The sequence below is a fragment of the Salvia hispanica genome, chromosome 5, assembly GCF_029641045.1.
Source record: "Salvia hispanica isolate PSC_SH4W2 chromosome 5, Shi_PSC_v1, whole genome shotgun sequence".
Lineage (NCBI taxonomy): Eukaryota > Viridiplantae > Streptophyta > Magnoliopsida > Lamiales > Lamiaceae > Salvia > Salvia hispanica.
In genome coordinates this window covers 41,597,701-41,615,267 of record NC_142696.1, presented here as the reverse complement: position 1 = coordinate 41,615,267, position 17,567 = coordinate 41,597,701, and the positions used below count along the sequence as shown (strand labels likewise).

At 35.4% G+C, this 17,567-nt stretch overlaps 1 protein-coding gene across 2 annotated transcripts; it reads left to right on the top strand.

The window, feature by feature from the left end:
- Window positions 1–1,759: 1,759 nt before the first annotated feature.
- On the top strand, window positions 1,760–9,049 carry LOC125189203 (putative 3,4-dihydroxy-2-butanone kinase). Of its 2 annotated transcripts, none has more exons than XM_048086477.2 (21): window positions 1,760–1,803; window positions 1,901–1,975; window positions 2,461–2,534; window positions 2,616–2,679; window positions 3,685–3,797; window positions 3,897–3,944; window positions 4,146–4,217; window positions 4,303–4,392; window positions 4,754–4,927; window positions 5,311–5,394; window positions 5,529–5,584; window positions 5,696–5,826; window positions 5,905–5,997; window positions 6,110–6,174; window positions 6,635–6,778; window positions 6,855–6,898; window positions 7,684–7,767; window positions 7,873–7,946; window positions 8,028–8,140; window positions 8,225–8,320; window positions 8,688–9,049. In XM_048086477.2, the coding sequence occupies exons 2-21, from the start codon at window positions 1,936–1,938 to the stop codon at window positions 8,817–8,819; spliced, it is 1,791 nt and encodes a 596-aa protein (XP_047942434.1). In that variant the 5' UTR covers window positions 1,760–1,803; window positions 1,901–1,935; the 3' UTR covers window positions 8,820–9,049. The 2 variants fall into 2 exon arrangements, with proteins under 2 accessions (XP_047942434.1, XP_047942435.1); XM_048086478.2 differs by having other exon boundaries at window positions 1,765–1,803; window positions 1,919–1,975.
- The last annotated feature ends 8,518 nt before the right edge of the window (window positions 9,050–17,567 follow it).

The following is a 17,567-nucleotide window of genomic DNA, read 5'->3' as shown; positions in this document are numbered from 1 at the left end:
CGAGCGATCGCCGGCCACTGTGGCGACGCTCGGCGATAATCGGCGATAATTAAAATTTTTTTTTTTTTTTTTTGAACCCAACGGCTATTTTACATTCCACCCCTATAAATATTTCCTCCACTTCCTCCATTCATCACCCACAATCTTCATTCTCTCCATTTTCAATCTCTTCTCCCAATCTTCAATTTTCATCAAAATTATGAGCTTTTGGAAGAAAAGTTCCCGATCGGGTAAGGATAAGGGTAAGGGGAAAGAGTCGAGTTCACAAATTCCCAACACGGATGAAGCAAACGAGCAGTGGATGCAGTCGTTGTTGGCGATGGGTTCTCCTCCCGGCCAACTTCCATACGGGGGTCCGTCTCCTTTGCAGACTCCTCCGGCGCGGAGACTTTCTCCGTACTTCAACTCTGCCGGCAGAATGCCCTTTCCAGCCGACGATGTGTATCGGCCCCAGTTCGACACCCCCGGATCAACCCCAGGCGACCAAGAATCTCAGGCCGCGACACTGAGCGCGGAGGACTTCGAGGTGGAAGAAACGCCCACCGAGCCGCCTTCTAGGAGCGGGAGGGGGAAGGCGCCGGCGTCGTCGGCTGCGACTGATACGGGTTCCGATGAGAGGCCGAAGCGGGTAAGGACTACTTACACTCTGCAAGAGTCCGAGCTGATAGCCGACTGCTGGGCGGACACGTCACAGGACGCGGAGCGCAGCAACTACCAGACTGAGATCATATTCTGGGAGCGGATTGCCGCGAAGTACAGGAGCCACAAGACTGCCTCAATGAAGGACCATGGCAGCGAGGCGATCCGTCGGCATTGGGAGCGCCTCATGAGGGACTGCGGGCACTTCAACGGTATTTATTCTAACTTGATGACTCACATGACGAGTGGCCAGAACGAGCACATGGTCCGAGATGAGGCCATCCGGATGTATAGTAGCCAGTACTTGTCGACGAAGGGCTTCAAGTATTGGAACATCTACGATAAGCTGAAGGATCTCCCCAAATTCCGGACGGGAATGCACGACGCGCTGCACGGGAAATCGGTGCGCTCGCGACTTAGCGTTTCGGAGAGCGAGGGGAGCGCGGCCCACATCGACTTGAGTGGGGATGGTCCGCACGAGCGCCCGGAGGGAGTGAAGAAGGCGAAGGGGAGGCGGAAGGGGAAGGGCGCAACGTCGGAAGTCGCGTCGGAATCCGTCATCGACTTAGAAAAAGCCACTTATTCGAGCAATGTCGCCAATCTGACCCAGATGTACACGCTGTACTTCACCGGCGGCGGGACCCCTGAAGAAAAGGCGGCCCTCTGGAAATGCATCCAACACCTGCAGAGTACGCTGGGGCTCGATCCCGACGCCCCTCCGGCCCCTCCGTCTTAGATTTTTTTTTTTTAAATCTTTGTTTATTTGCGTTTTTTATTTGTAGTTTTTTTTTTCTCGTTGTATTATATTTTCCAATGATTAATACAACGATGAATTGTTCATTATTAGTCTATTTATTAAATACATTTGTAGGGAAAATTAAATAATATAAAAAATAATGATGTAAAAATGAAATGTTGAGTTAGGGAGAAATAAGGGAGAAATAAGGGAGAAACCAATGTAGCACTTGGCTAAAAACTGGGGATAAATTTTGGTGCTGATGTGGCGCTGATGTGGCAGGAGTTAGGGAGAAATAAGGGAGTTTTTAGGGAACTCCATTGGGAGTGCTCTTAGGCGGATGGCGTAACTATAAATAAAAAAAATAATTAAATTTCTTGTTCGGACAAGCAAAAATGCATTAACATCAACAACTATTCAACAGTCAGGTGACTTTCTATAGAAGCCATTTTTTCTTCAAAATTTCTAAACCCTCATCGCTTTTCTCTCTCTAAAATCTTGGGGGTTTTCCTAATTCTGCATTAGGGATTTCTAATTGGGCAGGTCGCTCGCATTTACCCATGGATTTTCGCAGCAAGAAACTCATTAATGACCCAAACGGTTACGATGATTCCACACTCGCTACTCTTTGATTTTTTGTTTTTGCGATTTTTTTTGTAAAAGTTTTCGTACTGCATTTTCGTTTTCGCCACTTTTTGGGTGAAATTCTTCAATTTATGGAAGTGTGCGGATTGATGCATGCATTTGCACTTTAATTTTATCTAGACTTTGACTTTTTCTGGTTTCGGTTGGGAGAGGCCAATTTCGGATTACGCTCTATTTCTTATTGGTCGTGTAGATGTGAATTATAACCGGCCAATTCCACTACCTGTACTGATGCAAATTTGTGTAGTTAATGAAGTTCAGTGAGTGCAGCGCCTACTTGATTATTTTAGTGTAGTGGAACTCTGTCTTTTTCTTCAGATACTTGGGGGTTGGATATATGTTATTGTAACTTTTCAGCTTTGTTAGAGATGATTTAAAAATCTTCTATTTCCGTGTTAGATTAGTGCATTTGATTTTTATTTATGTACCTCTTGCTGCAGATGTTGTGACAGAGTTCATTGAGGGTCTGGTTGAAACCTATCCTGGGTTGCAGTATTTGGATGGTTTCCCTGATGTGAGTAGCTAAAAAACCAAATATCTTATCCTGCATCAAAGTTGTGCATTGTCCCCAACTGATAGACATCTTTTAATGTAGGTCAAAGTTGTATTACGTGCTGATGTTTCTGCTGCCACTTATGACAAAGTAGCCGTAATATCAGGTCCAGACATCGATAGCTGCTTTTCTTTGTTATCAATCGTTGTTGTTAGACATATACATACTAATTTGCAGATGAGAAATTCCAGTTTGACCACTATGGAAAAGAATACGACCATAAGAGGATCTATAACTTTACATGGTGGTGTTGCATGATGACTGTATCTCATTCTTTATTACTCCCTCCGTCCGCCATTAAAAGTCTCATTAATGGACGGCACGGGTTTTAAGAAATGTTAAGAAAAGTAGGTAAAAAAAGTTAATGGAATAGGGGTCCCACTTGTATATATTTGTTTTAAATGAAATGTGAGTGGAATGAGTTAGTGGAAGGTGGGGCCCTATTACCATTTATGGTAAAAGTGAACTGGGACTCCTATTCGCGGACGGACTAAAATGGAAAAACGGGACTCTTATTTGCGGACAGAGGGAGTATTTTATTATATGATAGTATGATATATCTTATTGTAGCTGTCATGATCAGTGTAAACTTGAGTATTTCCCAGATGCCAGTAAAAGGACTTGGCTATTGCTACTGAATTAAATTTTTGTTGTTTCTTTTGATTCAGTTTTGGAAAACCAATTAATGTTGTTGCCCTTGGAGACCTATACCTTTTAATCAATCTAATCAGATGATATTTACCATAAAAGAAGTAAATGGTTTTGATAAGAATATGCTATGGTTATATGAAGATATAAGAACATCTTCATTTGGTTCCACTTGCTCTTGTTTCCCTGCTGCAGCGGAAAATCATATTTTGCTGTCACTTTACTTGGTCTATTGAATTTTGGTTGACCGAGAGGGAAGTAATAAGATTGACAATTCTACAAGGGGCAAAATAGATAATTCAATGTGGGAAGTGGCATAACTCTGTGCTAGTTGGATGTCAAATGTATTCTATTGATGGCACTATTAAGGAACTCCTAGCTGACTAACTGTTAAGAGCTCAAATTTTGATTAGAAGCCCTCTAAGCACACTGATGAACCTGGTGAAAGTTGCTTAACATACAGGAGGTGGAAGTGGTCATGAGCCTGCTCATGCTGGATTTGTTGGAGAGGGGATGCTTACTGCAGCAATCTGTGGGGATGTTTTTGCATCCCCTCCTGTTGACTCCATTCTTGCAGTAAGTTTTGATTTTCTTATAGATGACATCGTTACTTGGTTTGTAGTCTATTTCGTTTTGATCTTTTTGTACATAATCATGATAAATCTTTTGCATTAGGGCATCAGAGCTGTAACTGGACCTTCAGGGTGCCTCCTGATTGTCAAGGTATCTGTTACTGAAGTTCCCAAGTTTCTTGTCAACTTTAAGACAACCTTTTGCTTTCAACATATATTCATTTTATTCCGTGTCGTTGTCTCGCTTGTGCAAAAAATTATTGAGCCTGTTAGGGGATATGTAATGGTGTTGTTTTTTATGTGTATGTCTTGTTCAGTTTTAATAATAATATCTTGTTATGTTTCTTTTCAGAATTACACCGGGGATCGCCTAAATTTTGGATTGGCAGCTGAGCAGGCTAAGTCTGAAGGTTATAAAGTGGAGGTAGGTCCCTCAATATATGAGGCAGCTTATTATGCTTAAAATTTGATGTTTGGCTGATATGGGCATACAAGGCTTGTGTTAACAGATGGTAATTGTTGGTGATGACTGTTCTCTACCACCTCCGAGAGGCATAGCTGGGAGAAGAGGTTTAGCTGGAACCATTCTTGTTCATAAGGTTGTTTATATATCTTCTTGATCCACCATTGTGATCTTTGTTATCTTTCTTATCTTCATGCTAGCCAATTTTAGTCTGCTTATTTATTTTCCATATTAGTTTTTGCTATTGTTGAAAAGAAGCATTCCATGCTGATGATAACAGAGTTTTCTGCATGAAAATTATTCACTTGTTAAATATTGCAATCATGTTAGACATTAATCAAATTATATCCTAAAATATCAATATTCAAAGTTTCAGGGCTGCATTCCTACACTAGTTGGCACACATCACCCAGTCTCTCTGTATAATACATTTGAGAAGCATCAATTCTATATGTACTTTTGTTTCTGATTTTCCGAACTCAAATTGTCAATCATAGATTGCTGGAGCAGCAGCAGTTTCTGGCCTCTCTTTAGAGGAAGTTGCTGCTGAAGCGAAACGAGCATCAGATATGGTTGGGACTATGGGTGTTGCATTGTCAGTCTGCACATTGCCTGGTCAAGTGACTCCAGATCGTTTGGGCCCTGGAAAGATGGAGCTTGGCCTTGGAATTGTAAGAAGTTACTTTGAATATATTAATATTAATTGGAATAACAATTAGTTTTGGTTCGGAATGTTTCAAATTTTCAACATTTGAATATGGTGACAGTGGCTGTGCTTTACGATATCTTAATCAGATGCATTTTAACCTTGATCATTGACTCAGAAAATTGTTGTGTTTCTAACTAAGACTTTACCTGTTGACACTGTTTTCTGATTTTTTATTCTATACAAGGAATTGTGAATGTTGAATGTCTAAAGGTTTTTTATCCTGACAGCTGTAGTAAGTGTTTACTAAAATCAGCAGTCACGATAGAAGGGTTTGACAAAGTTACTTACTGCATATTGTATGTCGCATGTATGGAAAGTGATCGATACTCACTGCTTGCCTTGTAGCATGGAGAACCAGGTGCTGCTGTGGCTGACCTCCAACCTGTTGACGTTGTGGTCTCTCATGTCCTAAAGCAAATATTGTCAACGGTACGAAAGTAATTATTAACATTTATCTTGTTTAATCTAGTCGGTCTCAATAATAAATCCCTTTGAAGACTTATGTGTTGGATGTCATCTCCTGATCCTAGTGCACCACATGGTCTAATTCCTGGTTTATGTAGGAAACAAATTACGTTCCTATTACACGTGGTAGTAGAGTTGTGGTGATGATCAATGGGTAAGCCTGGAGCCTAATGTCTTTATATTATGACACATGCTGTCCATGCTCCTAATCATTTTATTTTTAATCCATTTGCCCCTATTAAACTTTCGCAATGGTTGAGTGCAGATTAGGGGCCACTCCTCTTATGGAACTGATGATCGCTGCTGGAAAGGTTATTCCTGGACTGCAGCTGGAACATGGACTGGCTGTTGAGAGAGTATACACTGGTTCATTTATGACCTCTCTCGACATGGCAGGTGAGTTCATACTGGCCAGAATGTATGCTTATGAGAATGATAAATTTATATTATCATTTTTTTAATTTTCTGTTGCAGGATTTTCAATCACTGTGATGAAAGCAGACCAAGCAATTTTGAACCGGTTGGATGCCCCAACTAGGGCTCCAAATTGGCCTGTTGCCGTTGATGGTGAGTCTCACTCTATTACAGTCATATGCTGCCTACTGGTTTTGAGATATTTATTACTGAAATGAGATCAACTTGTAACTGAAATAGATATGCAATTTTATAATTCTCTCAGGTAACCGCCCACCCGCAAAAATCCCTGTTCCTGTTCCACCATCTCATTCTAAAAAGAATGATGAGGTATGCTTCAGCCATATATTTTAAGGGAGCTTCAGTCTCTTATTAGAGTGCACACCCAAATACAGCGTTTCTTGGTTAATTAAGTAATGTATAAACTGTACTTTCTTAACATAGGACACCGTGATAGTTCATTTTTGTTTCCTCTCTCCTTGGCCAAAAATCTTTATACACAAACAAATTCCAATTTTTATAATGCCAGCTTTAGAAAAAATATCGTATAACTTGGCCAACAGAAACTAATTTTGAGAACCTGCCGTAGACAAGATATCGGTCAATATGAGATCTGAAATTCAAAGAACCCCGCCCCTTTATTGCTCTCTTTGTGATCCATGGATGACTACTTTTCTTTGTAAATAAAACAATAGCTAGTTGTATCCTAGATTCACTCTGATGCAGTACAATATTCATTAACACATCTTATGAGCCTCACTGAATCTTGTTGGCTTCTTTTTCTGGTTAGGTATCGAGTCGCCCTGAAGAACTAAGTCCTTTGGGGCATATTCTTGAAGTGGCTATTGAAGCAGCCGCAACTTCAATTATCAATCTCAGGGACGATTTAAATGATTGGGACAGCACAGTTGGTGATGGTGACTGTGGATCAACTGTAAGTGTATATTATAGTCTTCTAAAAATATGTGAATCTGGAGGATCAAGTGATTCTAATTCATTTAATTTTTTAGATGTCCAGAGGCGCTTCAGCCATTCTTGAAGACATGAAAAAGTGGTGAGCCTCCTTTTCTCAATCTCTCTTCCTTCTCCTTGTGCCAGTGGCATTTTGCTGTGCTAAATGGTGATTAACATACTGCAATGCAGTGGTCCAGTGTTTTTTTCATTACAGTATAATAATTGAATGGTTGAAGTTACGCCTTTTCTTTTTCATTGTGTTTGTTGATATCTATTTAATGAAGCCTCGTCACGGGAATAAACAAATCAGAAATGGCTGTGCAGTAAAGTATTCATGTTTACGTTTCTGCTTGCTTCTGTCATGACCAAAGTTGAAAGCAGATCCATCGCCAAAGTTCAGTGACAGGGCTTTTGTATCCATTTACCTTTGGTAACCACTGTGGAGATGGAGAGATTATCATAAACTGATCAGCCTTGGTGGGCTTAACTGCGAGCCCTCTTTCTGTTGGACATTAGCTGTTTGTAATAATTTAAGAGGGGCTTACTTTCGCTGAGAATGAGGATCATGAATTTGAGAAGCTCTCCCTGCCGTGGTCTGAATTTGCAAATCAAATAAATGACTAATAATTGCTAAATACGTATTTGTCCTAATTATCTCTACATCTGTTTAAACCTCTTATGCTGCTCTTTCAAAATTAAAATGCTGTATCAATATTGTGCTGCCTCGTGCTTTTATATTCCTCTGACTTTGCATGGTGTCTTTTCTCATTCCAGAGTGGCCTTATGTGTATTGATTGTATTCTAATAATTGGGTTTGATTGAAGTAGCCGTATCACTACCTTGTTCTGTTTTTTACTCTGCATTTCTTCTGAATCTACTTTCCAGTTATCCTCTGAATGATCCTGCTGAGACCGTCGCTGAAATTGGATCTTCTATAAGAAAAGTCATGGGAGGAACAAGCGGCATCTTGTATATTCCTTTCATATAGTCATTTCTGACACTGTATTTTGGTTATGGATGTTGTTTATCAGTAATGACTGAAACTTTTGCATTGTTTCCTTTTCACAATAATAGATATGATATATTCTTTAAGGCGGCTTATGCACAGCTGAAGGCAAATAGTCATGCTGGCGTCACAGCACTACAATGTGAGATGACTGAATGACATATAGCTTTTATATTTGACTTGTGCACCTGACACTATGATAACTCAGAGCTTCTTGATATAGGGGCTGCTGCTCTTGAAGCTGCTATTGCTGCTGTCAGTAAATACGGTGGTGCCAAAGCAGGTTACCGGACCTTACTGGATGCTCTCATTCCAGCATCATCTGTCCTTAAAGAGGTCAGAAGCTGCCTACTTTCTCCATTCAATTTTTAATTTTGGTCCAAAATATTTTGGCTAAATATATAAGGCTTTAATGGACAGAAATTGGCCTCTGGAGAAGATCCTGTTGAGGCATTTGTTCTTTCCGCTGAAGCTGCTGTTGCCGGTGCTGAATCAACTAAAAACATGCAAGCACAGGTGATTGTTAATCATGAACTTTCTTTTCTTTACGTATAGTAACCTGTGGTGACTTTGCAAGAAGTTTGAAATATTATCTGCTGGTCATCATAACTATTTGATATTATGGATTGCAATTGTGTCTTCATTCAAGAGGATGATGATGGCACACACATAAATCATGAGCTAAACATCGTATATAATCCTGACTATCATCATTTTTTAATTCTATGCAAATTTATCCATGAAGTTGATAATTTAGGATGGAACTATTTAGCCTAAACCATATGGACTATGGTTATCTAGGAATGTGGAATATGTAAAAGAAAAGATGACTAAGAAACCTTTTCAAGTTGTGCAGCAGTGACTAACGAGCAAGGGTTTGCAGGCTGGGCGATCATCATATGTGTCGTCTGATATTCTAGCATCAGTTGCAGATCCGGGGGCGATGGCTGCAGCGAGTTGGTACAAAGCAGCCGCGTTGGCTGTAAAGAACAAGTGCAAGGGGGTTGATGAGTAAGGTTAAGAGGCATTGATATCCTTGCGGCATCCTTTTTTTTTTGTTCTCGAGGAGGGGAATTTTTGTTGAGGATCAGCTTTCCGCTTATGCTGTTGGTGTTGATGCATAAAGCTGCGAGAGCCTTATATTCCATCATGTATTGTTGTCACCTCTGTCTTCTACTATCATATTCATCACTCAACTTCAACTATCCATTCAATCTCTTTTACTACTTGAGACCATTCAACAAATTTTGGCATTATCATGATGGATGAATAGGTACAGCATAATTTTACAAACTACACCATTCCAAATGGATTGGATTGGTTTGGTTTGGTTTGGGGCCAGCAAAGTTTATGGCGGGCCTCGTATTTTTTACTTTTGACCCATTGGGCCAAGCCCAAACCTGCTACTTTTGAATATAGCCCATGGCTAAAATATCTTCAATTCTCCTGAACTCTAGTGAAATGAGACTGAGAGCACTATCAGAATGAATACTTGTCTCTTCGTGGTTTTGTTTGATTCTTCAAATATTTCAGTTACATTGTAATTTTTTTATTCTGTGTACTCTTTCTCCTTTTACGCTTGATATATCTTAAGATTGAATTGTAAGACGAGATATCACCTGTCGTATGAAGGAGAAGACTGAATTGTAGTAACACTTACATTAATCTAAAACTTTCGATACTTAATAGATGTCGGCTTACTCGAGCACCATCGATTCCACTATTTCTCCACCAATCAACACGTCATCAGATCCACCAATTATTGATCTCCATCACAAACCATTTTAGCTTCAACACCATGGATGGTGAAAATTTATTAAATCTGATTAATTTTTATGTTAATATTCAAAAGAATATGATTGAATTAAACTAATGAGATTCTGACAAATAACATCAGATAATATGAATAAAACATAATATAAAAGAAGTAATTTTTTTTTTTATTATTAGACCAAGGTTATCCACCGGTGGGTTTAGTGACTCTTCCACATATCTCACACTATTAGGCTATTTCCAAATAGTTTTTCTTGTGAATACCGTTCTTTTATACTCCCTCTGTCAGACGTTTCTTTTTGGCTGTTGTCTTGCGAAGATGGTGATAATAAATAATTAGAGTGGGGAAAAAGTAAAGTTAGAGAGAATAATATATAAGAGAGTCGTATATACATTATTCTCTTAGTTACTTTACTTTCTCTTAATTCTAACTATTTATTACCACCTCCGTCCCACAATAGGAGTCACATCTGGTGTGGACACAAGTTTTAAGAAATGCAAAGAATAGTGGGTTTGAAATGTTAGTGGAATATGAAGCTAAATTTTTTTATATTGGTTTTATAATAAAATGTGAGTTAGTGAAATGTGACTTATATTGTGGGATGGACTAAATGACAAAATGTGACTCTTATTGTGAGACATACCAAAATGACAAAACATGACTCTTAGTGTGAGACGAAGGGAGTATCATTTTTGAAAAACAATGTTTGAACTAAAACGCCTCACTTATAGTGGGACGGGGGGTTTTGTTATTTTACACTATCGGTTTATGAAAAATAACTTTGATTTTGAACCTAAATAGGAAAAGTTTTTCTCGTTAAAACAGGGGTAATGGCTAGGGAAAGTGAGACGTCATAATAATATTTTCTTTGGATATAGGTCCGATATTTTAGAATATATCCAAGCTAAGGGTAGGATGTGACAAGTCTTCGGGCAACAAAATTAAATGAGAAGCCAAGTTGAAAGAGTAAATCTATTCCAGCACTCATGGGTCATTTTTACTTGATTCATAGTCATTTGCTTTGATTGGTGAGTTTGAGACTTCACCTCAAGTTAGGTTTGAGGAAGGCCCTATTTGAAAATGACTTCATGTGGTCCTAAATATATACACATTTTCGGCCTAATTTTATTAAATTTGAAAATGACTTTTTATGAAAATTTCCATATTGTAAAACATGTATTTTTGTTTCTTGCTCTTGTATTCTTGTGCTTATATATATGGACTGGTTATACTGTAAAACAGTATTAAGATGAGAATGCAAGAACACTTATATCAACTACCCCATATCACCAAATGCAAAGCAAATTCATTTAAAATGAAAATTTAGATAATAATATAGTAATTGTTTTAATTTATGTGTATATTTACTAAATGACTATATCTTTTTTTTAGTTAAGTAATTGTATATACTTGTCATTTTTTCCAATTAGAATAATAGACTCAACTGTAAGGTCGGTGAACAATATACAAACAAGATTTCAGCAAAAAGAAAAGCACAGGCATAAGCAAAATACACAATAAAAACACCCTCCCAAAAAGCAAATCACCTTCCCATCTCCAGTCTTTAAGCAAATCCTAAGGGTAAGGTATAAATATCTATTACTCCATATGTCAAATTTTGAATAAATTTAATTTAAAGTGTTTCATATAACAATTTTTAAACTTTATTGTCAAAAATTATAACTGTAAAGTGTGCCCGTGAATTGCAGAGGGGCATATAGATTTTCAAAATGTATCAGTTTTCAATAGGCGTCAGTATAGTTTGAAATTAAAATTATAATTTCATCTTCTTTATATGAATTGAACTTCTCAACTACTTTCTAGAAGAGGAAGAAAGTTTTCTAAAATAATAAGCACTTCCAATTCAATGTGCAACAAGACCTATCGTGCTATCAAACACTTTTAAATTAAATGCCAACAATTAAAATAAATAAAATAAATAAATAGAACTTTTTCATTGTTACATTTTCATAAAGCTTAATCACATTGAAATTAAGAGCTTGAACATGTTTTAGCTTTCATATAAAGTAATTTTGTCAGTGGATCGATCAAAGCAGAAAAAAAACATTATTTTTAGAAATTTTTGAAGAAAAAGATTTTGGACTTATAGTTTTTTCGAAGCTATATTAATACCTCCAAAACTGGAATTATGTTGTAATTGACATTTAGGGTTTGAAAGGAACAGTCCAACTGGTGGTAGCGTACGTGAATTACCAATTCTATTCATTTAAATAATATTGGGCTTTAATGAAGGGTTCAGATTTGTCTGTGGTCCTAACTTGGGCTTCTCTTTTTCATACAAATGCTCTGATAGTGACCATGCTTATACATTTATATAATTAACTATTCATATCAAAATAGTCACAACTTCTATTTCCTTCCCTTGAAATTAGAAATAAAAAATCTATTTACTTTTGTGCCCACTATTATTTTCATTTAAACTTGATATGCTTGCCTACGTGGCCTTTACACCATTTTTTTTATCTCACCCGATGCTTAGAACATCCACGATGGAGCCCCAAAATTGTCCGGCCGTGTGCGGCGGTTTTCGGGTCTCTATTGCAGGTGGGAAAACGGTGGAGTGCCAGGAGCACTCGCCAGTGCGGCGGCGGTTTGTCTAGCGAGCAGCGGGTTACGAGGCGTTACTATCTCTATTCTTTTATCGTATTGATATTTTAATGTATGCTATTTGTTATCTACATTAAAAAAAACAATGCAAAAAATGGTGAAATAAGTTGGGAATGATTTTGGAACTGATTTTGGGGTGCGTTATTAATGGTAGCTGAAAATTTGATTATGGCAGATTTTGGGGTGGTTTTGTGTTCAATAATTTGGATGCCCTTAGAAAACAACACTAACAATCCTACATTTCTTTCCTTAACTATCCAAAAATCTCATTTCTATTATTTATTTTATCTATTACTACTATGGCTTAAAAATCAAACACTAAAACACTGAAAAATTACATAAATTAAATACGAACCCAATTTTTTTTAATAATCTCGTAATTCTCTCTGCGTGTATCCTATGTTGTTGTGGGGTCATAATACTCGTGTCGATGAACAAGCCTTTCTGCAACACTGTATAGATGACACTTTTAATTGTGTCATGCATCTCATGGCCCGGGAGGGCCGCACTGCTCGAGGGTGTTTAAAGGAAGAAGTAATGGGATTTATGGGAATGAAAAAATATATACAGTATATAAAAATCTGTTATGTAACAAATATATTGGTGTAGGGTAGATAATTTTTAATTAAAAAAATTCAAATTATTTGAATAAATACAAAAATCTAAAATGGTCAAAAAAAGAAGAAAATCACTTGCAACCTCGTAAGTGTGCATCTAAATTGGTCAGGGAGAAAGTGGAGTGGCCGGACTTGATGTCGCCCCTCGCTACGTCTTGTGTTGTGAAAGCTACGTATTGGAAAAATTGTATTTGTGGTGTAGAATACTACAGCGTCATATGTTTGTGTTTAATTTGATACTCCATTGTAAATTACTACTATGAGTTGAATCAATTTTAATACTAGATTTATCAGACGTAACACTAATCCTAGTATAACAGTCAATTCATACTGCAAATTTTATACTTCCCGTATCAACCTAAGACGCCAAGGATTAATCATTAATTAGTTATAAACCTAAATTAACGAAAATATAATCATTATCTATCGAATTTAAAAGTTAGAGGTATACTATTTTTGCATACTTTCAGCTCTAATGATTACAGTTCCATATATTTGAAACTAAATATATGATCTCTCTCCCTTACATGCCACCCAAATTTCAGTTAAAAATAAATTAAAAATGCTACTACTAATATATACTGTAGAACGCCCTATATTAGTCTAATTATTTTCATTTACTTCACTATACATAGTACTAAAATATAACAATCTAAAATATTTTTGTCACAGTAGTTCTAATTTCTTTGATGATGGTTGATGTTAGATTGTTGGTATAATTCCAATTTAAACGAGAAAGCACTTGGGTTTGATGTTTATTCTCCAATCAATAGAATTTGAGTTATATTGAATGTGCGTAACTAAATTATAAGATAAAAATTAATCCGTATGAATTATTTTAAACGGTGTGTTATCTTTATTCATAAACATAAACACCTATCAGAATAAATAAGATTCTATTCTTGTCATTTGTATATTTATGCTTGTTTTCAGTAAGTGTGTGTGAGAGAGAGTGGGAGTAAATGACAAATAAACAAAAATTAAGAAGGTAAAAGCAAAGTCCAAATAGTACTAATTTATTGTGTTGAAAGAATGGGGACATGATGGGAGTTGGATTCTCATACACATGCACCCATCACAGCCATGTCTATGCTAATCATCCCTCCCAACTTCTCCTTTCATTTTTCTAATCTATTTCCACACATCCAATCAACTACTTTACAAAAATCACTATTTTATTCCATCAAAGAATATATATTGTCTACGACCATTGGATCACATCGACCACATTATATATTAATCAACAAACTTACACTTAATTAATACTACTACTACACAGCCAAATACAATCTCACCCACATGCAACACGACCTCCCACTAATCATTTGCAAGTACCCCATCCATCTATCATTGAATATTCAATTTAGGATTAACACGAATTTTAATTAATACTTACAGTATCCAGTAGAGTTTATAAAATATGAAATTCCCTTATCAAATACGGAGTATATAAAAATAAAATAAATTAATAGATATTTTAAAATAGCAAAGTAAGACAATGAACGAGAGTATGGACTTATGTGTCTGGATATGAATAATATTATTAATTAATTTGTAGTACTAAATCTATTGTATAGATCAAATTGTCTGAGATGGTGTAATTAAAAAATTCGAGTAGCTAGTGATCATGATTTAATATGAAAAAATAACCGATGCATATATATGTTAAGTGAATCAAAGATTTCATATTTTTGTGAAGGTGGATGAGAATAATGCATGTGAGTTAGCAGTTATTTGATTAATGGGGTGAATATTGATATAATAATGAATAAAATAATTGAGATAAGATTTATAGAATGGTGAGGTGGTGATATCATTGTGTAGGGAGTGGACCCTACTGCTTTTTTATACCGGCAGCCACCAAACAGAAGGCCACATTTTAGGTGTCGAAAGAGCTAACTTTTATTTAGAATCTTTTTTCTTCTATCCACTACTCATCACATTTTATATGCTCTAATTTAAACAATATAAAAAAAAATTCAAGTTTCAATTGGTTATGAGGGAAATAATTTTCTTGAATGAGTATATTTTTTAACTACTAAAAACACAATGGAATCAGTTATCTCTATTAAACGATTCTTTTGATTCAAAACTCACATGTCCACTATAATTAATTTACTAGCAAAATTTAAGAAACAATTAAAGATTTCCTAAGATTACACCAATATATTTTTTCTCTCTTCTAATTAAGTACAATGATTAATGTCACACAGTTTGATGGTTGATGCCGCAGAAAGCATGCATATATACAAATCTTGGTTAAAATCAGTGTGACCATATTTTAATATATTATCATTAAAGAAAAGTAGAACCCTAACAAGTACATTAAATTATTTGTTACATAAAGTTACATGAATCAAGCATTTCAGAGTAATAATTATCATTTCAGTTTTACGTACAGTGATTGATTTAAATGATTAAAAAAAAAATTGGGGTTTTTTTTTGGGGGGGTGGGGGGGACCTTAAAAAAATAGTATAACATTTTATGAATTGAATATATGATCTGTTTCTTTTGTTTATAATGGGGCATAAGATAAAATTTTGGGTTGAAGAAAGTACTTCAATTATTGAAAATAAGGGTGAAATTTCAAGTTTTGATGAGATGGATCATGGAGTTTCTTTTTCCTTTTTAGAATGTGTTGTGATAATTCCACAGTAAAATATCTCTTTATTAGGAAATTTATTTAAATTGCTTAGGATGTAATTTATTTACTAACATTGTCGGTTGATTTTACTTTATCGCAAATCTCATGAATCTTCAGTTTTGGGGCGTATCTAAGCTAAATTGATATATTTGTCCACAATTATGACAGCGACGAGTCTATTTAAATATCTCAATCGTCGTAATTATTTATGTATTATGCTTGTGCATGAAGAATTTAGAATTTGGTGGATATCGGCGGCTCGAATTTGATGAAACGTGTATTAGTTAGTATATCAATTCAATAAAGTAATACTACTATGTTTGTGTGTCTGAGGTTTAATTAATTTATTATTGCACTCAGATTTCGATCTTTACAACTAATTGGATGAAAACTGGTATAGTACTTAACAACAAAATATTATTTTATACATTGAATAACAAATTAATTATTGATTTTCAAGATGCTTTAAAACTTCTATATATCGGTGATGCATTAAAACTTCTATTTTTCATTGTGTTCCGCCGTTAAATTACATAGTATATTACAAAAGTAGAGAAATTTATTTCTGTGATTTTATAATTAATTATCAGTAGTATTAAAGAATGTCCACTATTTAAAGGATATTAAAATTCGATTTTTATGGCGTGACACAACATTTATAGATGACATCCTTTTTAAGGTCGGGTATTGAATCCATATTTTACATAGATTTTTTTAGACTGCCTCAAATTTCGGGTTAATTAGAATGGTACTGAGTTTGCTCTAAAATTAAATACATGAGTGTCTCGTTTTAGATTATTAAGGATCAGTATTAATAATCCTATAAATATGTTGTTCAATAAGATATGAACATTAATTTTGATGTACAAAATAGTCTCCCACAATTTTTTATGAACAATTGATTGCCATTTAATTTAATCTGCCAAATCATGTAACCAGGCAGTGGAAAATTCGAGATCAAATTCCAATCTTGATATCAATAATTGCAACTTTATTTGCTACTGCTAAAACGAAACTTTGAACTACCAACTAAAAGCATCAAAGAGGAAAAATGAAGAAAAAAGATAAGGAATAGAAATAAGCAGAATGTGTCAATGTTTTGGCAATAAATTATACAGGACTAATAATTTAATGGGACGAAAATGATTTGGGAAATTAGGGCCCATTTGTGCCAACCCATCACCAAATGTCATTTGCATGAGACAATGTTTTTGTTGGCTTACCACTGTTATACACATTATTATGTGCTACCCTTCACATTCATTTTTTTTCTTAGTCTAGATTTTTATAGACTTTTAAACACAATTAACTGAAATTATATTTTGCTTCTACTAGCCTTAAAAAACTACTCCTCCTTCACTATCTACTTCATCAATGAAATTATTTTTTTGTCTAAAATAAAATGATAATTACTCAATGTAATTATGAATTATGTTGCCCATCCATTCACTAATCAAAGATTGACTGATTGGTTTATAGTTCTTATACTAGAGAAAATTAAGCATTTAAAAGCAATCAAATGAGTTGTGTTTGAATAACACATATCTAACTTAATTGATTCCAATAATTTTGTAATGTCTTATAGCAATTTGTTTGATCCCTCAAAACTTTATATCCTCTTGGCTAAGTTTATATGGATCATTCTTAAATGTTTTGACTTTTATGAATGGCAAAATTATCCTTCAATAGTGGTATATTGGCGATTTTTTGTTAGGCATATCTTGGATTTGTTTCATTTATTTCTCCTTTTGCAATTAAATTATTCTTTCGTACAATGATACTGTTCCATTTCACATCAAATAATTAAACATTACGTGTCTACAATCAGGATAATAATGATAATCAAGAAGATGTTATTTATATAGTAGATCATTTAATAAATGAAATTAAAAATTGTCGACAAAAACACTAAATTCATACAATGTCTATTCTATTTTAAAAATATATATATATATGATGAACTGAACCCATAATTTTGTCGAGTATAATAACGGCATTTATTTTATTTATTTAATGGGTACAAGCTCAAATAACAACATGATTGGGGTTAGCATATTGAGGGATAAAATTTGAGGGTAGCCCTACAGTACTCCAATATG